This window comes from Carassius auratus, unplaced genomic scaffold, assembly GCF_003368295.1.
Source record: "Carassius auratus strain Wakin unplaced genomic scaffold, ASM336829v1 scaf_tig00041474, whole genome shotgun sequence".
NCBI lineage: Eukaryota > Metazoa > Chordata > Actinopteri > Cypriniformes > Cyprinidae > Carassius > Carassius auratus.
Window position 1 is genome coordinate 76,045 of NW_020526651.1, and position 25,319 is coordinate 101,363.

At 36.9% G+C, this 25,319-nt stretch overlaps 1 protein-coding gene across 1 annotated transcript in view; it reads left to right on the forward strand.

The window, feature by feature from the left end:
- Positions 1–25,319, forward strand: part of LOC113085420 (nephrin-like) — a 71,266-nt gene that overhangs the window by 26,885 nt on the left and 19,062 nt on the right. Inside the window, 13 exon segments of the mRNA XM_026255122.1 lie at positions 4,268–4,390; positions 4,667–4,748; positions 5,550–5,653; positions 8,199–8,320; positions 11,919–12,090; positions 12,682–12,839; positions 15,000–15,141; positions 15,709–15,833; positions 15,929–16,097; positions 20,145–20,274; positions 21,124–21,296; positions 23,173–23,313; positions 23,748–23,885. Coding sequence (XP_026110907.1) covers positions 4,268–4,390; positions 4,667–4,748; positions 5,550–5,653; positions 8,199–8,320; positions 11,919–12,090; positions 12,682–12,839; positions 15,000–15,141; positions 15,709–15,833; positions 15,929–16,097; positions 20,145–20,274; positions 21,124–21,296; positions 23,173–23,313; positions 23,748–23,885 — 1,779 coding nt within the window.

Here is a 25,319-nt window from a genome sequence, read left to right on the forward strand (position 1 = left end):
CAGCAGAATGGTCTAATTTATAGTCAAATTAGAATGATATCTTAGTTTTACCGGCAATATATATAGTTTGTGATGGCATTTTCTAAAAATATGTCTAGATATGCGACAAGTATGACATCACTGTGGTGAAACACCTTGGTTTTTACAGGCTGCTTTTGCATTGCTATTGGTTTTGTTGTTGTTGTTGTGGGAAGCACATTTTGACTTTTTTATCTTTGCTCTATATTGTACACTGAGCCAAAAGTTGAGTGAGTGAGAATGAGAGATGAAGTGAAAGACACACATAAAGAGGAGAGAGAGATAATCGCTTTACCTGCTTGCCTCCTCTGTGAGCTCTCCATCAGTCTTTACTGGGAAATCTATGTTTCTGAACAATGTCTTCTCTAGCACAACAAGTGATGAGCCTGGCTTCATCTGCAGAAAATTAGAGACAGAGAGAGAGAGAGAGAGAGAGAGAGCAAAGGGGGCGATGGCGTCAGTGAAAGGATAACAGAGGAGAAGAGAAAACAAATGCATCTCATTATCTATGCGGGCTCCTCTGCAGTGCTCTCCTCAGCCATCAGTGTCCACACAGCTCCAGTTGCTTGCTTTAAATCAGTGTGAAGCCCAAGCCTTGCCCCATCTGTCTCGGCATGAAGTCCATCACTCCTCACCGCCGAGCTGCACACAGCAATATCGCCCCCTAGTGCCTACAAACTCCAGGGAGCAACTGTCTACCTGAACACCACCGCTGAGGCTCATTACCATGTGCCAATCCTCACAAGATATTCCTTCAGTTTATTTGTTAGGGGGTTTTCTCATAGTGAAATTAAGTTTTTGATTTTGAGTGCATTGGTTATGTAACATTGCCCCTTTTAAAACTGATGATCATGTCATCCAGCATAATTTGAGAACTTTCCACAGAACATATTTTGCTCAGAAGGGAGCCAGAAATAGTAGTAATTATCACAAATGATCTTATTTACCTTTGACTGCATGAAATGATGTGCCTGAGAAGGGTAAATAGATTCATACCAGTAGGTTAGCTCAATACTTTTTCTGTTAGATTTTGAATATGGCATCACTGTGATGAAACACCTTTGTTTTTACAGGCTAACTTGGCATTGCAGTTGTTTTTTTTTTTGCTAATGTTGTTGTAGGAAGCACTTTTTGCTTGGGTTTTATTTATTTATTTTATGCTTTTTATGTTTTGCTGTATCTCACCAAGCCAAAGTTGTGTTTTAGTTATTATTCATTTATTAGAAAAATATGTAAAATAAAATATATATATATATATATATATATATATATATATATATATATATATATATATATATATATATATATATATATATATATTACAATACTATATAGATTTTTATTTTATTTTAATTTTATATTTTTATAATATGCTATTTATCGTAGTGCATATTTATATTTTCAATTTTGTGTGTGTGTGTGTGTGTGTGTTGAATATATTTTTAAGATTTATACATATTCATGTTTTTTATGTTTATATTTAATTTTATTTTATAGAGAGGTAGAAACAATAAGTTCTGTAAAGTGCATATAAACAATGAATATGGCATAAACATATATATAAAGTTTTATAGCTAATTTATTTTTAAGTTATTTTATCATAATGCTATTTTCTTCTAAGCTGTTGCTGTTCAGATTATTACACAGAAAGCAGTCATACTTTATTGTCTAAGTTAAGCGTTTAATGCACCATTTGCTGAGAATGTGTTCTTTCTATTCAGTCTTTTAACTGTTTACATTTTTCCCTTTTAATCGTTCAGCTTTTTGGTTTTGCACCGTCTAGGTTGTTTAATTCTAAAACGCTTCCTGAGTGAACAGCCTTAAGTCCATAAGCAGGATTTTATGATTTCTCCTTACACATTGTACAACCAAAAATGATCCTGTTTCACACTTTTCCATCCAATATCAAGCTCACAGTGGGTAAACTTTGCTACCAGGGTAAACCTGGACAGTGCCACATTTGAATTTGATTCGTTTGAACAGAGCACAAAATCAGATTTTCACTCTCTCTCGTCAAAAGTGCCGGGAAGAGCTCTGTAGCCCCGAGCAATGCAGGGGAAAGTTGTGCAGCGGAGAGTTGAGAGGGAACGTTTTGATCGGCGCCGTGCACGTCTCTTCTGCTGGAGGTGATTTGCAGCACTGTTACTGCTGCTCTGTGTTTTTTTTTCTCCCTATAAGCAGAGCGCTATGCTAGATTAGCATTTAGTGTATTTCCACAGGCGTGTCGACAGCACAGGGGCCGTGCTTCATCATCCGTCGGTGATTCACACAGGCGTTTCAATTGATAATGAGAGGGTGCGCTTCTTCAGTGTCGTGCTGAGGCAGGGGGAAAGCAAAAGTGCTCTGATAGAAAACAACCAAGAAACACTGTGAGGCTCTTTGTTAAGATCAGTGTGTAGAGGTTTGTGGGGCCCTAAGTAAGATCTTATTGGAAAATTGTCCTACTTAAGTAAAAGTTGTCATATAGCATATAAAGAACCATGAAACCACTGCAGACAACACACTGCAGGACCATCTCAGTCAACCAAAACATATTGTTTAATATTTGTTCCAAAGCATTAAACAATTAGGATAAAGTGCATCCATTTGTTAAGTAATGTTTGTTTTTGTCTTTTTTAAGCGCGCATGGGAAACATACAGATCTGACTGCAGTTATGAAGTAGTAATGTGAGTTTTAAATAAAATAGATAGCCAAAACAAAGCTAAATTAACCATGTAAGATGCAAAAGGCTTTTTAATATGTTGCACCAGCGGATAAACATAGTAAAAACATATTTTACTTATAACCTGTCTAATTTATTAATGTATGAATTGTATTCAATGAATAATTGATAGATCAAGCCACAAAATTGGAGTTATTTGCTTTATTGGTTTATTTTTTTAAAGCGGTTTCTCATGCTCACCATGGCTGCATTTATTTTGTAAAATACACAGCAAAAGCAGTATTATTGTTAAATATTACAGTTTAAAATAACTGTTTTCTTTTTAAATATATTTTTAAAATGTAATTTATTCCTGTGATGCAAAGCTGAATTTTCAACACCATTATTCCAGTCTTCAGTGTCACATGATCCTTCAGAAATCATTTTAATATGCTGATTTGCTGCTTTGCACTGCTTAATATTTTGTTAATTGAAATCTACATACACACAGGTATATATATATATATATATATATATATATATAGAGAGAGAGAGAGAGAGAGAGAGAGAGAGAGAGAGAGTTGACTATAAGCTGGACACACTGATATGAATGATAATTTAAAAAATGAAACACTGAAAAGTGGGAAGCTATTACATTTTGAAGACTTCAAAGACTTACATCTTTTCTTCCCGGTAGATGATAAAACTGGTCTAAATCTGTTAGATTTACACTGAAGGATGGAGCAGAGCCATTTCTAGAGAGCATCAGAGAATAAAGACTTGTAAGTGGAGTCTTGACTTGGCCAAAATGCCTTCGCAGCCACATAGCAACATGCTAAAAACCTCTCAGAACGTATCTGTGCTCCCATTGGCTTGGGTTGTGTCATTGTGCATTTTCATTATGTTCAACTTTGCTTAACTTCATCTCCCTCTCTAATGCTGCCTCAGATCGCCAGCCCTCATGGAAAATGAATGACTTCTGGTGGCTTTGTTGCTGCAGAGTGCTGTCAGTGTGAATGCGTTTAACATTAATGAAATAGCATTTATTGCTTTAGTCAGGACACTGTGTAAACCAAACGCTGACTCTACCCTTACAGATGAAATATGTAATGTTTTCACTGATTAAATTTCTCCTATCCCGGTTTAATGTGCAGAGTCAACTTTACTGAGCCTCTAGTTCCATTTTCCCCTAAAGGGAATTTGAGTGTAATTTGTTTTGCAGTATTTGGAAATTTGGCAGTGCGTTTACCATATTTTTTTATTTAAAAAAAAAAAAAAATACAGTGACATTGTGAAATATTACAATTGAAAATAGTTTCCTTTTTAATATATTTTAAAATGTAAATTATTCATTGATCTTCAGAAATCTTTCAAATATGCAGATGTTGTGCTGAAAAAGCAGAAAGAATACCTTTACTCAGGATTCTGGTCCGAAGCTCAGTAACACAAGTGTATGTGTGTGCTCGTGTCTGCTCGTCTGTGTGTCTTAAAGCTCTGAAATATCTCTTCAACCAGACACCAAATGAGTTCACAGCTTGCAATAAAATAATATATTGTGACAATCCCCAGGCGGTTAATCTCTCCTCACCTTCTCTCTCTTGTCTAAGTCCCGCCCTCACAGCCGTACATCCAGCTGGAGTCTGATGAGCCGTGGGTGGAGGGAGATGAATACACGGTGACCTGCATCACTCCTGATGCAAAGCCTCCTGCAGAAATCACCATGTTCAGAGGTACGCTGTCACTTAAGAGCCCGACTCTTTATTACATCCATTAAGTGGGGCTCTTATGAGAGAATTACACTGTAGATACACAACACCGATAAAAGATGAAAACTCTCGCTGGGAGCTTTCAAAGCAGTGGCTGTAAACTCAAACCAAAAGACTTCATGATTCATTTACTAAGTTTGTGTCACGCCATCCCATGGCAAGAAGTACCCCGAGGCAGCCTTTTGACTCTATAACTTCTGTTTTGTGTGTGTGGATGTCTTCTTTTTGCTTTTTTCTCAGATGGAGAGGAGCTGACGGAAACCGATTCTTTCACAATGTCAGGCTCACAGGATAAACTTCTGAACACTCATGCTGAAGTCGTGTAAGTCTGTGTGTGAATAGTGAATTTGTAGAAGGCTCTTTGCAGTTGAATTCTTGTCACCACTTTGCCTTTTATTGTATGTCCTTCACTTAAAATTATAAAATAACTAAGGTCATGTTTTATATACTGTATATAAAGGCAAATATGCAAAGGTTGGAAGAGATTGACCTCTTGAGAAACGTTCATTTTTTTTTACTTTCAATTTTTCACTTTCATTTCACCATCATTTTTACTGAGGGATGGTGGTGTAGTGAACAATACATCTTTGGTTATTCAAGTAATATTTCGAAGAACAGTTATCCCAAAATTTTTAAATCTCATATTTACAAAAGAAAGAAAATGTAGACGGCATGATGTGCAGCATGACACTGGTATTTGTTCCTTCGATTATAGAATCTTCCGTACCATTATCCCATTTCAGTAGTGTTACACTGTAAACCTACATGTTTCCGTTATTTAAATCTTTTTACATGCAACATAATTACCTAGACTGACCCAGATTTTGCAGCCTCATAAATGTTTAGTCTATGGGCAAACCCTAAAATCCATGTGGATTTATATATATTTATATATATATCTTCTGCATTCAAATTTTCCTGCACTTTTGAATAAGGTATTGCTGACAAGACAAATCTTGAAGGCCAGGTACAGTTAAGTGAATGCTGGCAGCGCTCTAGGCTGGCAAATGGAGTAAAGTTTTGAGCTCAGTGGGATTATGGATAATTGCGGCAATATTGGGGATGAGAGAGTTCCACAGTGTGAAACGCATTAACGCCATTCAACCCCGCTTTCTCTTTACAGCATCAGGGCACGAAGTTCAGACAATACACGTCAGCTGACATGTCGAGCGAAGAACCCAGCTGCTCCTCGAGTTCTTGAGACAAGCATCACCATGAGGGTATACTGTAAGAACCCTGCCATTGTGTAAATTCACACTGAATGTGTTTACGACTAATTACTCCTAATATTTAATCATTAATGGTTTTATATATATTTATTTGTTTTTATGCGTGATATGAAGAGCCAGTAGATTTGGTATTTGCAATCTCAGGTCAAGCAGAGTTTAATTAAATGGAGCACACACTGTAAATAATGAAAATCACTATTAGTTTGAATTCATAGATTTTCTCGCACAGCTCTGAGTTCATGGCCATAGCTGTGTGACTCGTAGTCAGTTGGTCCTTTTTCCTGTCAAGTAATACTCTTGGTCTTTTCACTATGAAAATATACATTTGCCTTTCACTCTGAGATGATAACACAAGTACCAAGAGTACACCCTGAACCAAAGTCAACATGAAGCACTGTCTACCATTTCGCTTCCACAATGTGACTTATTTTCATGAGAAACAGGCTATTCGATAATAATTATTATTTTTTTTTATTAATTGGCAATTGTAAAATGCGTTTTTTAAGTAACTTATTCAATTCAAAATGTTATTAAAAATCTAAACACATTAGGTTACAACAACAAAATTATTTAAGAGTTGAGTTAATTGGTTTAGATGGAAATAACTCCTTAAAATCACAATTCATCACAATTTTAAGGCCAGGTGCACTCGCACCATGTTGTTTTGACTATTTACATGGCGGAATTTGCAAGAGCAAAGACTGAATGCTTCTCCATAGAGGATACGGATCTGCTAGTGCACAAAATTTATATAATCTGTTGGGCACAATAATAATAATTGCCATGTTTGTGCGTTGCTACGTGTCACTAATGCGCTATTTGTATCCCCATGGGCATACAAACGTGCACAAATGTATTTGCTATTTAAACAATGTGGCGCAGGACATTAAAATTATTACTGTCACATTGCGCCAGGGGTATGATAGTGCCCAAGTTTCTAGGTCAGAGTCAATATTTTTGAGAACACAAAGAGAATGCAAAGTTTGTCAGGGAAACGTTACATTTTTGCAAGAGAACGCAAATGTTTTGCGAGCAAACCCAACATTTCACTTCTTTTCTCAAAAATCTGTTTTGTTAGAGAATGCAAACTTTCTTGGAAGAACTTAATACTTTTGCGAGAGACCATAAATGGTTTATGAGTCAACACAAAGATTCTCAGCAAAACGCAATACTTTTGCGAGAAAATGCAAAAATATGTTGCGAGCGAACACAAAAGCTTTAAAATACTACTCTCAGCTCATGTTTTTTTTCCATCACTTTGTCTCATTAGGGGCTCTGTATAATTTCAAACCTTGCTTTCTTCTGCAAAACATAAAAGATACCGTTTAAAAAATATATATTTTGTCCATACAATTAACAGGACTGTAAAGGGGATTTAAAACTACATTGAACCCCATTGACTTTTATGTCATGGACAATAAACAAAGAATCATTTTTCACAATATCTTTTGTGCTAATTTTTTGGTGCAAACTATCCCTTTGAGGTATCAATAGCAGGTTGGCGTGTTCTACCACGTAAAGTTGATATTTGTTTCATGTTGACTTCAAAAATAAACACTTTTCATATCAGTTTAGTGCGTCATATTTCATCACATAATTCTTTCAATTTTAAGTCTTTTGTAAGTGTATCTGTTATGTTATTAGGTGAGCTTTGATGCAAACTAATGCAAATTTTAAATTCCATGTGATATGATGCATTTCACAGGCATAAGCTTCTACCGAAACGCCAATCACATTTTTTCTGCTCACTAAATTTATGCTTTAAAACACCCTCTGCCCCCATCCCACTCCAGCTCATGGTTCCATTACTGCCCAGCCAGTGCAATAAGTGCTAATGTAGCAGAACCGATGGCCAGCAACGCTGTCTTACTCAGCACGCCTGGCCCATCAAATCCAACTTTCCACTGTCCATTTTCATCTGCAACAGATTGTGAGCAAGACGGCACTTTTTCATGGCAGACTCTCATTCGTCCATCACGCCGCTTGATTGGGGCAATAACAAAGAGACCCAACCACATCATTTATTTTATGGCAAATGTATTATTCAGGAGCCCCACAGTAATTTATTCATGTTCCACATTGCCTTATTACAGTTTAAACATCTGTTATTTTGGTTTATGGACTGGCGCCAGTGTGTGGGTCACTCTTTATACTTAATGGTTTCATCAAAGGGACAAGCGATGTCTTCACGCTCCACTGGCATTAAATATCCTCGATTTAACAATGTTGTATTTGACTAAAATAGAGTCATGGGCTTCCTGAAACTTGTGGTCGTTTTTCTACTTTTCTCTTTCTTCTTCTTCCTCCATTTCATATCTCTTCACTGGCACTAACATGAAAAGAAGCCTGTCTTCACAGAACAAAGGGTTAGTGAGTGAGGGTGATCTTCTGTTTTAATATTTTTCCTCCTTCTCGCTCACAAACAATTCCTCTTTTAATTTCTTCTTGAGAATCTTGTGAGCCATGATGCGATGCATGTGAATACATATGAATGATTGAAATTCTGTCTATTGATGTCGTAACCCTTCATTCACTTCCTTCAGTTCCCCCGCAGGCTCCGGTGATCATGGGATTGGAAAATGAAGAAGTCAAAGCAGGATCCTTTCTCAGGGTGGTGTGCATGTCATACGGGGGCAACCCACTGGCCACTCTGCATTGGATTAAGGTGAGATAAATATAAGAAGATCATCCTTGGTTGCCCCTTTTCTTTTTCCCGGAATAATTGCTTTGCCTCTTCCTTTGCTTGAATAGGATACGAAAGAAGACCTTGAGTTTGTTTTATAGTTATCAATTAAAATTTTATTTCCCACAAATTAAAGAAAGATATTAGTTACTATTTACAAAAAAAGTGATCCCATTAGTTAATGTAATAACTAGCATTAACAATTAGCACTACACGTTTATTTTTTTATTTATTTTTTTTACGGATTTATACATTTCTTTGTTGCATCAAATATAACTGTTCTTTGTTAGTTCATGTTAACTCAGGTCCATTATATTGAAGATAAAACTTTTGATTTTAATATTGGTAAATGTTGAAAATAAAATCGATTCATAAATTATTTATAGTTTGTTAAGTAATATATTCAACTAATGGTAACAAATGGAACCTTATTGTAAAATGTTAGAGTTTTTGTTACCATTATAAATGCATCGTTTACATCATTTGTTTAAAAATAGAATTAATTAAAATTAGTCTAAATTATGTTGTTTTCATGTCACAATTTTAAGAAATATTACTTTTTTTTGTAAATAATGAAAACCATGTGGTTACAGGGTTTAATGCAAAATGTCGGACAATAATTATTGTATAAATGTATGTAAACATGTATTGTTATAATTATTAGAAATATTAATTATTGTGTTTTGTATTTTACTCATATAGTTAATCATTTTAAGTAAAAAATGTAAAAGTTTTTTTGTACTATGATACACTGAAAATTAAACAAATTATGGCAATTAATTATTATTTATTATTATTGCTGTAATTGTTGATATGGTACAATTGTGAAGGTCAAGACCTCTAAGGTGGGAGAAGCCAAAATCCTTACTTTTTGGGTAGAGGATAGGTTAATTTTATTATGGGATAGTTTACAAACCAAAGTACATGGGATTTGTGCCTCTTAAAAGTCACGAGACATCAAAGTGTACTGCATCCATGGAAAGGGCCAAATATATAAATTGCTCCAAATATTACATTAAGCAAGTAGTAGTATGAAAAATTATGGGATGCTTCATTCCACCATGCTATAGCTGTTTACCAAAATGCTTTGCCGGCCAATTGTCATGAATGTAATGCCAAAGTAAGTCACAGTGGAACTTAGATTGCCAAAGTAATTTGAAGCTAGGTAGAATCTGGCAGGTGCACCAGTGGTTGTTATATTCTCAGATTTTTCTCATCCTCAGGAATCATGAAGCATTGGCTTCTCAAACAGCTTAATAAATGTGATGCAAAGCTTCAGTGCCACTGAAAATTCTGCTGAGACTGTGTTGGAAGACTAACTCAAGATAACAGCGTGCATATGTTCACAAAGAGACTATGCTGAGATTGAACACAAGCAGAGTTTTTATAAAGGCCATTCAACATTTCTTAAAGACATTTTGAGAGTGGCTCTCGGGTACTGTTAAGTGGACTGCCCTTGTGTAAAATGTTCTCTTAAATAGGACATTAAGAAACTATGATAAATGTTTTTTTTTTTTTTTTCATTCACCCATTTATTTAGTAGTTTGTGTGTGTGCGCGAGAGTTCGTGCGTGAGTGAATGACTAAACTCAGCAAGCCTAGGGGACAGCTGAGAGCTGCAACCAAGAACCTTATTAAACTTCTGTGTTTAGAGACTGAGAGAAGATTTCAAGCTTTAAATCATTTGCAACGGAAGTCTAGGTCGCCAAAACTACTTTTCAATTCACCTAGTGTCCCACAGACAGACTCACAGTGGAGACGCTGAGTATACTTTGATAAAATGTGTCAGTCCTGACATTTCTAATAATTTTCAGCTAATGCAAATGTTAGCATCTGCAACACTGTTGGCTGGATGTCTGATCTCATACACTAATGTCTTTTTCTAAAAGTAAAGTTTTTAGAAGTTCTGTCTGTCTTTCTGTCTGTCCGTCCATCCGTCTATCTATCCATCGTTCCGTCTATCTATCTATCTATCTATCTATCTATCTATCTGTCAATCTAACAGTCTGTCTATCTGTCTGTCAGTCTGTCTAACTGTTTGTTTGTCTGTCTGTCTGTCTGTCCATCCATCTATTGGTCTGTCAATTATGTCAAACGCAGCACTAAGATCCAATAGAACTAATAGAGAGATAAACCATGATCAGATGATAAGAGCAGGTCATTTGAAGGAGAGCAGTCTCAGTACTATGATACGGTCTAAATCCTGACTGGAAATCCTCACAAATACCATTTTTCTCTAAGAAGGAATATAATTGTGAGGATACCACCTTTTCTAGTATCTTGTACAGAAAAGGGAGATTTGAGATTAGTCTATAATTAACTAGTTCTTTGGGGTCAAGTTGTGTTTTTTTGATGTGAGGCTTAATAACAACCAGTTGGAAGGTTTTGGGGACATATCCTAATGACAATGAGGAATTAATAATAGTCAAAAGAGGATCTATGACTTCTGGAAGCACCTCTTTTAGGAGCTTAGATGGTATAGGGTCTAACATACATGTTGCTGGTTTAGATTATTTAACAAGTACAAACCTTCCTCTTCTATAGTAGAGAATGTTCCTCAGGGGGTCTATAGTGCACTGTCTGATGCTGACGGCTGAATGGTTACAATTTTATTTCTAATAGTATCGATTTTAGAAGTGAAGTAGTTCATAAAGTCATTACTGCTGTGGTGTTGGGAAATGCCAACACTTGTTGAGGCTTTATTTTTTGTTAATTTAGCCACTGTATTGAATAAATTCCTGGGGTTATGTTTGTTTTCTTCTAAAAGAGAAGAAAAGTAATCAGATCTGGCAGTTTCTAATGCTTTTCTGTAGGATAGGTTACTTTCCCACCAAGCAATACGAAATACCTCTAGTTTTGTTTTCCTCAAGCTGCGCTCCATTTTTCGTGCTGCTCTCTTTAGGGTGCGAGTATACTCATTATACCATGGTGTCATACTGTTTTCCTAACCTTCCTTAAGTGTAAAGGAGCAACTGTATTTAAAATGCTAGAAAAGAGAGAGTCCATAGTTTATGTTACATCATCAAGTTGTTCTGAGGTTTTGGATATGCTAAGGAATTCGGATAAATCATAAAGATAACTTAAAAAGCAGTCTTTTGTGGTAGAAGTGATGGTTCTACCATACTTGTAACAAGAAGTAGAATTTACAATTTTGGCTATATGAAGTTTGCACAAAAAACTAAATAATGATCTGAGATATCATCAACTGGCTCCATAATTTCAACACTATCAACATCAATTCCATGTGACAGTATTAAATCTAGAGTATGATTTTGACAATGAGTAGGTACTGAAACATGTTGTCTAACCCCAATAGAGTTCAGAATGTCTATAAATGCTGATCCCAATACATATTTTTCATTATCAACATGGATATTAAAATCACCAACTATTAAAACTTTATCTGCAGCCAGGAATAACTCAGATGTCCGTCTGTCTGCCTGCACATCCTTCTGTCCACATATCTGTTCATCTGTCTGATCTGTCTGTCTATGTCTATCTAGATGTTTATCTGTCTGTCTATCCATCCATTCATTCACCTATCCATCTATCTATCTGTGTCATCGCTTTCTCTATTTCAGAATGGAGAAGTCCTGTCCACTAGCTGGGAGGTGGACATTGTGTCACGTCGGTCCAGTAGTGTGTTGAAAATGGAGGTGAAGCCAGAAGACAATCATGCTGTGCTGCAGTGCGAGAGCACCAACCAAGTGTCTCATTCACCAATGTCCCTCACTCGCACTTTGAGCGTCCTTTGTGAGTACTCCAGAACACATTATAACTCTTAATCTTGAAAAAGTTCTCCTCAAAATCCCATCAAACGTCTAAAGGCCACAAGCCTCTTGTTGCTAGTAGTTTTAAAAAAAAGCCTTAAAATAAAAGCTTGATCTTTCATGACATGCTGTCACTTACCATAAGCCAGTTACACATAGCTGTATCATGGCTGACAAGTAAATCAGGTCAATACTTGCTGCTACTTCCAGTTTCTGTAATCTTTCATTAACAGAAGATTGTTCGTGATGGTCTTGTTACAATGTCAAACAACCCTTTCTTATCTCAAATCGACTTTCATTGTCACATACCTCTTATTGAGAATATTCCCTAGTGCACACAAATACTGATGTCAGTTGGGTGTTATTAGAAGATCACTCTAGACATTTCACACGCCATTTCATTGGTCAGCTAGATCCTATTTCTAGATTGTAGGAGGATCATGAGAACATATCTTTATTGGCCTTAAATCCTTTGTGGCACGACTAGCTTGTTTAAACAATTTGCTGGAAAGATCTGCTGATTGTCCATTTATCTTGCTTCTTTTTCTGTTGTGGTGTTCTCTTTTCCTCACAGTTGAGCCAACCGAGGTAACGTTACTGGGCACCTTTGAAGCCATAGAGGGAGAGGAGATCAATCTGCTCTGTCACACTTCCTCTAGTAATCCTCCGGTCAACATCCGCTGGTGGCTCGGGTTCAGGGAGCTCAACAGTACAGCTGTTACCATCTCTGAGGTATTTAACCTATCAGTCAACATCCAGGATGTGAAACTCTTATCTTACACAAATTGCCATATTTTTTGACCATTATTTTGTACATTATTGACATAGACCTTACATTTTCTGACCCACTTCACATCCAGGATGTGAAACTCTTATCTTACAGAAATTGCCATAGTTTTTGACCATTATTTTGTACATTATTGACATAGACCTTACATTTTCTGACCCACTTCAGCTCTTAAAGTCTTTGCTAATGATATGAATAGTTGAATGCACAATTTTAAGGCAGCCTTAATTGCATTTTTTGTAACTTCTTGACATAACTGATTATGACAATGCATGCTTTTAATTTATTTTGCACTTTAATCTGAATTGATACAGCATGCGCTGACACATTTGTGCATGCAATTGTAGAGCATGTGCTGTGAGCACAGTATAACAGCTGAAAGGATAAGATTTTTAATTTTTTATTGACTTACGGCCTGACAACATCTCATCTGACCACAGTTCACTGTTGTTCTGATGTTTTCCGGGCTCATTTGACTAGTGCCTGGAGCAAGTCTCCCATTTAAATAAAATAAGAAATGTTTCTTGAGCAGCAAATCAGCATATTAGAATGATTTCTGAAGGATCATGTGACACTGAAGACTGGAGTAATGATGCTGAAAAATTAGCTCTTACGTCACAGGAAGAAATTACTTTTCAAAGTATATTAAAATTGAAAACAGTAATTGTAATAATATTTCACAAAATGTAAGTTTTTTTGTATTTTTAATCAAATAAATGCAGCCTTGGTGAGCATAATATGCTTTATTCAAAAACATATATAAAAAGCATAGTATATTTTTTTATATAAATAATAAAAAATAAATATTAAATAAATGTTAAAATATTTTATATGATTGATGAACTTTTTAAAATATAATTTTTTTTTGTGAAGTGCCTAAATGGAAGTGGCTTTCATTATTTGTTTGTACAGTTGCTGGACGACAGAAGATCTTTACTGTCTCTTACTATTACTACAAAATCCAACTAGATATTTGTAGATGCCAGTGTACAATGATTATAAGAAACGTTGCCCATCATACTTGTTCATCCCTTTTTTTGGACACTGTTTCTGTGTCTTGCTTAAACACTTTCACAAGCCATTCTGCCGACAACGAAAAGCTTCGTGAAGACTAGCCCCTGAATAATTCTCAATTATTGTGTGAAATAAAGCCAGCCAGCCTTGACCTGAGAGCGATTCAAAGTCTCCATCAAGACTCTGCTTTTACTTTAGATTCTATTAGTTACTACATAATATTCTGTGAGATCAGGGGCTTTTAGAGTCTCTCTCTTTTTTAATCTCCTGCTCTTCCTCTCCAGAGGTTGATTTGAATGAAACATAAGTGAATAAAAGCCAACCCGAGGCTGCTCGGTGCATCACAGGACCATCCTTGTTCATTTGGAGGTGTTTTACGTCTGATCTTTCATTTAGATGTTGGTGTTAATTTATAATTTTTTTTTTTTTTTAGTTATCAGATCTACTTTTTATTATATATATATATATATATATATATATATATATATATATATATATATATATATATATATATATATATATATATATGAGGATTAAATGCAAAGAAAACCAGGGTCATGAAGTCAGGGTCATCCCTCTAAGCAGGTGTCAATCAGAGCTTAGCAAATGAGCAGAATTAAAAACCTTGCCAATTAAATTAATGATTATTATCAAGGCTCCTTTTCAACACTGTCCCCAGAAGGACATGTAGACATAACGTTTTATAGTCAGTTTGTGTCACTAATGTCTAATCTATGTATTCAACTCTTAAATACATTTCAAAACTGTGGCTTTGCTAAGTTTGCCACACTTAAAAAAGTTCATGTTTTAGTGAGATTAAAAGAGCCACAATGGACGCCAACACTTTTGTCAAAATGGTTTTCTTTGCATTTAATCCTCAAATCACATGAACTACAGTATCTCTGATTAAACAATTGTTGCACAAGGCCAGTTTCAAGAATGTCTACCATTAAAGAGACAATAAATCATGGTAGCATGATTTAATGTTTCCACTCTTGTGTGCAAACACTTTTCCTTATAATAGCCCTTTACACAGACCATATAATATGCTCAATAAAAATGAAAGGTCTCCTGAAATATTTGTGTCGCAGGGGGATAATGGTGGGATGATGACGATGTCTAACCTGACGCATAAAGTGTCACGTGAGGACAACGGACTTTCTCTGACTTGTGAGGCGTTTAACAAAGGCACCCGCTTCTCTAGCGTTCGCTCTGGAGAGCTCATCGTTTACTGTGAGTGAATGCCAACATTTTATCTAACATTTAGTTTTGATACAATATTGATAATACCTGAAAATTATATTTCAAATAAATTATGTTCTTTTGAACTTTTTATTCATCATAGAATCTTGAAAAAAATAATACATTGCAGTTTCCTGTTTTTAGCATTGATATGTTTCTTGAGCAGCAAATCAACATATTATATTTTCTGAAGGAACATGTGAAACTGAAGACTGGAGTAATGATGCCGAAAATTCAGCTTTTTTCACAGGAGTACATTACATTTTCAATACATTTTTAATAAGACAAGTTATTTTACATTGAATTAATATTTCACAATATTACTTTTTATTGTATTTTATTTTAATAAATCCAGCCTTGGTGAGTGTAAAAGACATCTTTAAAAATATATTTAAAAAGTTTAACAGATCCCAAACCTTTGAACAGAAGTGTATTTATAACTATATCTAAAATAAAATAAATTTTATATAATGTGTTTTTTTTTTTTTTTTGCAAATATCTCAGCAATGTGCATATTGGAATATTAGTTCAGTTGATGTCTGTTCATCTTTTTCTCAGATCCTCCTCAGAAGGTGTGGTTAGATGCTCCTCCACCGAACGTCTTCTTACACTCTGGGACAGCTCTTCGTTTGGTCTGCTTCTCCAGTGGTGGCAATCCCACCGGTCAGCTGGTCTGGTTGAAGGTGTGTAGTGGTATGAACAGATTTCATGACAGTTACAGATGAGTTTTAGGTCTGCCGTTAAAACAATCCTCCATGTCTGTGTGTGTGAACTACAGAACAATAAAGTGATTCAGACCGCATCGAGACAGGTGTCCTCAGAGCGTAGTGTGTCACGAGAGCTGCTTCTCACCCTCCAGCCCAGTGACAATCTGGCCACCTACCGCTGCGACTCCTCCAACAAAGCCAAGAAAGTTCTGTCCGCCCAGACCAAACTCAGGGTTCTGTGTATGTTTAGAAAAAAACACACATACAGTGATGCTAATATACTTTTTTTTTTGGTCTATTTAACTGGCTAGTAGCCAGTTACTTATAGACCCCTTTTGCGCGGACGTCACAGGTACGTCACGGCGCTAGCTGGAGGCAAAACAAACGGAAAACTGGAGGCGGCTAATACAAACCAACACAGGGTCGGCTACTCAAGGAGCTTAAAATGTCATCTTGTTGTGTTGTTGGTTGCCAGAATCGACGGAGAACATTTTATATACATTGTTGTGATTAATTGTGACCGGAATTTAAGAACATGGTAAGAAAGAATAAATACAGAAAGTTTATAATTAATTTGCAGTCTTCGGAATTTTTAATTTCTAGAAAATATTTACATCTTAATAATAATTTTACTGTAATGTCACTCTTTATTTAATCTAAGGATTTATACGCCCTCCATTTCTCTTTACTTTACACGCTCGGTTTCTCTATCAGGTAAGTGTAGATGTCAGGCCACTCAATCGGAGGTAATCCTGTCAGATCGTCCATCCAATGAGTGATTGTGTACGGGTCGCCCAATCTGGTTCCGTCCGTTAAAGTTAACTTTTTCAAATAATTATCGCGATCCCGGACAGTGAGTGACCTTAAATATTCAGATAAAGCAGATATATTCAGATTTTCTCCAGCCACTGTTAAAAAAAACAAGCTAAGAAAACGTCCCCGGTTACTCACGTAACCTTAGTTCCCTGAGAGGAGGGAACGAGACATTACGTATGGGGAAATCCATTTCCTCGAAATTATGAAGTCTGATTGAATAACTCTTTTGCTTGCAAATAGCCAATGGCGCCCTCGCCCTCACCTGATTGGCTGACAGCCATCAATATAGGTGACGGTGGGCGCCAAAACCCTCAGAATCTTCCACTGAACGAGAGTAATGAGGCTGGAAGGTTTTTCCACACGGCAGGTTACGTAATGTCTCGTTCCCTCCTCTCAGGGAACTAAGGTTACGTGAGTAACCGGGGACGTTCCCTTATCGAGTCGGTCTCTCGACATTACGTATGGGGAACAATAAAACCCCCGCCGTGTGGGAAATACTGTCCGGCCCAGCTCGCATCGAGCCACAGAAGAGCATAAACACTAGTTCTTACAGCGCGTTAGCTCTAGGTCGGGTACCGGACCTGGTTGAAACACCTCTTGGCACAGAGCCAAATCAGCTCTTACACCATCGTAATCCAGTGCACCCAGATAAGCAACACTGGTGTGATATGGGGAAAATGCAGCAATATGTTGGTGCTTGGGAATACACTGCCGGCTTATAATGCGGGCATAATAAGGGACCACATTAGATAGTGAAAGAATACCTCAACCGCAGCTATTACAACAATAACTGACGCTGACCTGGTAGAAACCACGGCTAGTGCACGCGCTAGGCAGGGCGTGCCCATAGTTTAGTCCAATGACTGCTCAACTCCCTCCTCCTGCACTGACAGCACATGTGATGCGAACGAGGGAATGTCCAGATTATAGAATCTCGCAAATGTGTTGCGAGACGACCAGCCCGCTGCGAAACAAATGTCCTGAATAGACATGCCTTTCGCCCAACCCCATGACGACACCAAACTCCTTGTGGAGTGGGCGTGCACCCCGATTGGGCAGGCGGTTCCCCGGGAAGCATAAGCTAGTCGCACAGCCTCCACTATCCAGTGTGATAGCCTCTGCTTCGACAGCGCGCTGCCCTTCTTGGCACCCACGTAGCAGACGAAAAGCTGCTCTGAAGTTCGAAACTGGCTAGTTCTGTTCACATATGCACGCAGGGCACGCACGGGGCACAAAGCGCACTTCTGAGACACTGAATTACTGTCCTCCTCGGGGCAAAATGCTTGAATTGTAACTATCTGAGCTCTGAACGGCGTTGAGAGCACTTTAGGCGAATAGCCGCGTTTGGGTAAAAGTCTGACAATACAATCGTCCGGTCCAAACTGCATACACGCGCTGTTCACTGACAGGGCATGCAAGTCTCCCACTCGTTTCCCGCAAGCTAGCGCGAGCAGTAGCGCCGTCTTAAATGAGAGCACTTTAAGGTCGCTAAACTCGGCTGGTTCAAAAGGTGGGTTGGACAGCGCACTAAGCACTAATGACAGGTCCCAGACCGGCATCTGACGAAGGCGGGGTGGATTAAGCCGCCTAGCTCCCCGAAGAAAGCTCGTTATCAGGGGGTGCCTCCCCACTGAATGGCCGTCTAGCAAGTCACGAAAAACGGCGATAGCGGCCACGTAGACTTTCACTGTAGATGGGGTACTGCCAGCATCCAGACGTTCCTGTAGGAAGGTCAGAATAATGGAGATATCGCAACTCCTGGGGTCCTCATTTTTGTCAACACACCAGTTAACAAATACTTTCCACTTCAGAGTGTATAAACGCCTCGTCGAAGGGGCTCTAGCCTCTGCTATTGTCTGCAGCACTCGCTGATATACTCCAGGCTGATCTGCCACACATGCAGATTCACGCCAGTACCTCGACAGAATCCGTCGACGGAGCTCTCTGCAGTCTCCCGGTTCGCGGCTCGACGGCGGCGGACGAGGGAGAGGCAGGAGATACAGGGCCACCGTTACGGGTAACGGCCAGCCTTGCACGAAGGATCTTGATGGGAAGCTCCTCACAGGCACGACATCCCGATCCTTCGAATGCCGCCTCTGCGTGAGCCCGACCCAGGCACAGCACACACTGCTCGTGTGCGTCCGGGAAATCAATGGGCCCACCACACATGCGGCAAAGAGACATTTTAAGACTAAAATCACCGGAACGCGAGAGGGGATAATTTTCGACAATTTTCCGCTCTGTATGCGTGAATCCACGGCGAAACCAGACTCAAGTGAAGAAAAAAGATTCTGAGGGTTTTGGCGCCCACCGTCACCTATATTGATGGCTGTCAGCCAATCAGGTGAGGGCGAGGGCGCCATTGGCTATTTGCAAGCAAAAGAGTTATTCAATCAGACTTCATAATTTCGAGGAAATGGATTTCCCCATACGTAATGTCGAGAGACCGACTCGATAAGGGAACTTGCTAGCTACCGTTTGTTCAAGTGTTGAGGGGAATCTTTCTGCCTCCAGCTAAGCCCCGCCCACACAAATACGTCACCTTGTTTACCAACTGTAAAAGGGTCTATTATAGACATCATTCAACAAATTATTACTTTTTTTTTGTACAATTCATACTTTCTGTATTTACATTTTTTTTCTACCCGTCAAACATGATAATAGCATAATAAAACTTCTCAATAAATAAACTGAGCATATTTTTGTTCATTTGAATTTTAAATTGAACAACAAATACAACTTTAAAATTGCCAACCAGACGTTTTAGTTATTATTCAAATTAAAAAATAATCAAATTAATGCATTTATAAGGATGTATTTAATTCATCAAGCAGTAAAGACATTTATAATTTACAAAATATTTCTATTATATTTTATTAAATGTCCAAAATTCTTTTGAATCCTGAAAAATCATGGTTTTTTACAAAAATATTAAGCAGCTCAACCATTTTTAACTTTGATAATTAGAAATGTTTCTTGAGCAGCAAATCAGCATATTAGAATGATTTCTGATGGGCCATGTAACACTGAAGAATGGAGAAATGGCTCCTGGAATTAAAGTACTTTTTAAAATATATTAAAATAGAAAAAAAAAAAAAAGCTATTTTGAATTGTAATAATATTTCAGATATTACTGTTTTTGAAGGATTTTTGATCAAAAAAAAAAAAAATGCAGCATTGGAGAATTACCAAGGCCCCTTACCGGCCCCAAACATTTGAATGCTACTTTAAATGGATCTCTCTTTTTTTTTTTTTTTTTTGTTCCATATTTAAATTGAACAAATAAATAAGTATGTAAATATTCTCCTAAATCATGTATGGGTTGTTAATAGATAGGGTTAGAACTGTTTAGTTTGTGAGTTTGGATCAAAATAAACAATTTGATAAATGACTATTTTCCCATTTTTTTATTATATGCCTTAAAATCAGATTCTTTCTAATGAGTTGCTCTTGGTATTGTCTCTCGATCAGTTCCGGCAGTGAGCGTGAAGGTCGTGGCCAAGCAGCAGGAGCTGCGCAGGGGTCAGACGCTGGACCTGGACTGCCTGGCCGGAAGCAGCAATCCCACTGCAAATATCAGCTGGAGTTTGGGCCCTGTCATGTACTGAAACACTCACTCACACATCATCCCACACACGCACAAATACACCCACACCCACAGCTAAACACACTTTTACTTAGTCCAAAACTCCTAAGGGGTCTGATTTATTCACATCAATAGACTGCAGAGTATTGTACCTTGGAAATGCATGTATATGTTGTGAATTTTACTCCAGAATTAAGAAGTGTGCAATAACTGATGTCTTCTGATGTGGATCTGTACAAAAAGAGCAGAAGTTGTGCAGGAGGACTCAATAAAAGCTCTTTGTAGAAGCAGGAAAGTGTCAAACGTTTGCATAGGCTGATGGGCAGTTTGGCAATCCACCCGAGACCTTTTTCAATGTCTGTTTTAGATTTCGACTGGCGTCTGGTGATCACTGAGTCATTACCTTGTTAGAGTCAGTCTCTGGCGCTGTCAGTATGTGGCTATTTGAAAGAAAAAGACTTTTACTGCGATTGTGAGCAGATCAGTTGTAGTTTTTTTAACTAGCTAAGCCAAATGATGTGGCTCAGCTTTTATTTCGAAAGAAATTCAGCTATAAATCTGAAGTGTTTGTGAGTGGAGGACTGGTCTGTTTCGAGTTTTATAGGTTTTCGGTTTTGTCGGAAGGTCCCTGCGGGGCCCTAACGCATGTCGGGCAAACAAAAAGATTTCACAGCAGGTGAACGCTGTTACTGTGAAGGCCTTTATCGAATATTCATAGTCTATTTTTGCGATATTACACCAAGGGGAAGTTTTTAAAACTCTTCCTCTTTATATAAAATGTCTGTGTGAAATAACAATGTAAATTGTCATGTCTTTTATGATGCTTGATTTCTCTCTCTCTCTCTCTCTCTCTCTCTCTCTCAGGCTGAAGGGAGTTGACCAGGCTCCTAAAAAGGCTGAATTTGGTGGAATGTCCCGAACTAGTAAGCTGTCCGTCACTCTTGAGTCCCATCACTGGAAGAAAAGGATCACCTGTCAGGCCTTCAGTAATGTGCTGTCCGAGGGTGTCAACAACTTCTACACTCTGAATGTGCTCTGTGAGTTTTCTGAACACGTTTGAATGTGATTCATGTGATGAATAATGACTGTAGTCAGCTGACAGTCCTGTTAAAACACAATGTCATAATATAGTCTACAAAAAATACTACTAAAATGTATTTGTCATTTTACAAATGGTTTTGTCACCCTCTACACAATAAATAAATCCATTTATTAATTTTTTTGTTTATTTATAAGCTATGGGATTATTCATCTATTTATTTAGTCATTATAATCCTGTATAATCCTGTTTAATAAAATGTATTTATTTATTTGTTAATTAATAATTCAATCAATCAATCAATAATTTATTTATTTAATTGCCAAATAAATAAATATATAAATAAATAAATAGTTTATTTATTTATTTATAAATTAAATTAAATACAAATTATGGGATAAATTGTAATTGATAGCCTTAGTTTTAACATGGGTTTGGTTTGTGTAGCTTTCTGTTATTTTGCTCTGCCAAGTATTCTGATGTATGCTTGAATGAGTCTATACCTGTGTTTAATGTGTATGGTGAGTGTGTGGTGTGATGTGTGCATGTGTGTCTTTGTCTGCAAAATGATTATTTATTCAAAGTATTGTTTGACTTTGATCTTGTTTTGTCTGATCCAGCCAGCAAACTCTTCAAAGCCTAACACGCTTTGTGAGCATGACGGAATGTGTGTGTGTGTGTGTGTGTGTGTGCACGTTCTTTGTCTGCTTCAGAACCTCCACAGTCTGTGAAATATCTTTCTGTTTAAGAACAGACTATTAATTATCACTTTGCCTGCTTTATTGTCTTATATTAAGATAATATTTCATCTTTCACTGTTTTAGTGTTTGTGAATATATTTGAGCTTTTGTGCATGTGTGTGTGTGTGTTTGTGTGTTTGTGTGTTTGTAGATGTAAACAAATCGTTTGTGTTCTGCAAAATCTGCATTTGAATCCTCATTCTCTCTGAAATGGCACAATGTACATTAATGAGACAAAGACATAGAAGCCCCCCAGAGAGATCAACAGCTCAATAAATCATGCGCCTTATTCACAACAGACCAGTGCCAGACTTTAGAGAAGAAAATAACTCAAAATCTGCTGCTCGCTAAAAATCAGTTATGAGCGTGATGCAAAATTAACTTTTTGCCATATGAGAACTGAGAAAATTTTACTAGATGTGAATTGTGAAATGTGTGTGTGTGTGTGTGTGTGTGTGTGTGTATGCATGTAAAAATTGTAATTAGGATTTTATATTTTAAATATATAAGAAGTGATGATGAGTGAAGTGAAGTGAAGTGAAGTGAAGTGAAGTGAAGCGACATACAGCGAAGTATGGTGACCCATACTCAAAATATGTGCTCTGCGTTTAACCATCCAAAGTGCAAACACACACAGCAGTGAACACAAAAACACACATCGTGAACACACACCTGGAGTGTGTAAAAATATTTGGTTTGTTTTAATCAATTATAAATATTATATGAATTTCAAAATGAAACGTCATGTGTTTATATCTCTAATTAATGGGGTGTTAATGGCAGTGCAGAGTAAGTGTTAATGTTTAATTACATTTACATTTATGCATTTAGCTGACGCTTTTATCCAAAGCAACTTACAGTGCATTCAGGCTAACAGTTTTTACCTAACATGTGTTCCCTGGGAATCGACCCCACAACCTTGCGCTGCCAACGCAATGCTCTACCACTTAATTAGAGTTGCTAATGTATTTACTTATTTGTTAGATATGTTGTTTATGTACAGTACAGTGTGACAAGCACTATTCTTTGTTTAACTGTTGAGTTTATTGTCAAGTTTAGGAAAAGGTTTGCTTGCATACTAGCACCTTCCAAATGAATGTTATGTATCTGTGTGTGTCACTGTGTGTAATTCAGTTCCTCCGGAGTTTTCGGATGAGCAGCCCGATCAGGTCCAGGTCACTGAGGATGAAACCGCCGAGCTTCCTGTCAAAGTCTCCGGCAATCCAGATGAAATCACCTGCGAGTGGATTTTTCAGGGCGAGAAGCTTGTGAAAGGTAGCAGACAGCACTACATGACATTACGAACCACGTCGCCCTCATAGGCGCTCTACACACAAACAGACGTGAACACACATTGCCGTATGCTTTCTGAATAAAACATTGAGGGTTTCTGGCACTGCACCTTGGCAGATGTGATCTCGTGCTAATATATGCAGCCTAAATGAGCGTCGCTGTCGCTCTGAATGCAACACAGCGCTTCCGGTTTTCATCTCTGTGTTGAAAGCTTCTCAGCACTCTTGTGCCGAGGTCCTTGTGGTATTCCTTTAAAGAGGTTTCTCTGGGAGAAGGGCTTTAGCGGATAAGCCAGCTGTTTCAGTGTGTATATATGTGCAGGATTTGAAAAGTTCCTGTTTGTGGATTTTTATTGTCACAGCTCTGTGATTCACCAGTTCTGTGTGGGTTGTGTCACGTCTGTATGTTTGTGACAGAAAGAGATCCTCGTTATCACTTCGATGACTGGACCCTGGAAATCGTGAACGTTTCTCGGCAGGACGGGGGCGAATACATCATAGAGTGTTCCAACGCTGAGGGGAAGAACCGCACAAAGCTTAAGCTGGATGTACAGTGTGAGGAACTCAAATCTAACTGATCCTAACTAGGCGAAATGTAACAAGCTTTGAATAGCAAATTTCTCCTGCCTGAAAGCTAAATGTTGTAGAAAGAAACAAGTAACCACCATAACATGCAGGGGAGGTTTAAAATAATTAGTTTGAAAACACACACACACACACACACACACACACACATATAATTATTTAATAAAGTGACATTATATTTTGCATATTTATATAAAATATATTAATTACTTTAATATTATTGAATAATTCAGGGTTATTAGCCTCAACTATAGCCATAAACAAATTGTACTTAAAATATAAAAAAGCTCAAATAAAAAAATATAATTAAAATATAATAATAATAATAATAATAATAATAATAATAATAATAATAATAATAATAATTATTATTATTATTATTATTATTATTATTATTATTATTATTATTATTAAATATTAGTTGAAAAAATACAATACAATTTTTTTAACTTGTATTAATATAAAAATATAATACAAATAATATAAGATTTTATTTTTAGATATTAATTACTAAATAATAATTTTTAAAAAAATCAGCTAGTTGCCATGGCATTTCTAATTTTTGTTTAGTTTAAGTTGAAGTATTAAAATAACTAAAACAACAAAATTAATAAACCTTAAAAAAATCTTATTCAAAATATTGACAAAAACTATAGTAGTATATCAGTGATAATTATCACTATATGTATGTATAAATATGTATATATATACATATTATTATTTATATATATATATATATATATATATATATATATATATATATATATATATATATATATATATATATATATATATATATATTTAACTTTTCATGTAGCTCTAATGTTTTCTATGTGTAATGACAAAAGAAATCTGTTAGTTTAAGTTTAAGTTTAATAGTGGTCTCAGACCTTTGGACACCATTGTTTATTATAGAAAGCAGGATTTAGTAAAGCAGGACTTGAAACCAATGAGTTTTCACTGTGGGCATGAATAATCAGTTTGATGTGTTAATAAATAGGCACCCAAAATGTCTTGAGACTGTTTACAGTCATGGATGGTTGGGAGACAAACCAACGCTATCTCACGGCCAATTCGTACGTATTTTACAAGGGGGCTTATTCGTACGAATTTGTACAACCTCACTCGTATGATTTTATACGATTTGTCTAAACCCCAGTGACGGTTAGGTTTAGGGGTGGGGTTAGGTGTAGGTCATTCGTACAAATTCATACGAATTGTGCAACTCGTAAAATACGTACGATTTGGAAACAATCGTACAAATTTGTACGAGTGTGGTCGTACGAATTTGTACGAGTGTGGTCGTACGAAATTTGTACGAGTGTGGTCGTACAAATTGGTACAAATAAGCCACGAATTGCCATGAGATCGGGTTGGACAAACTCATATTAGCATGAATGATTA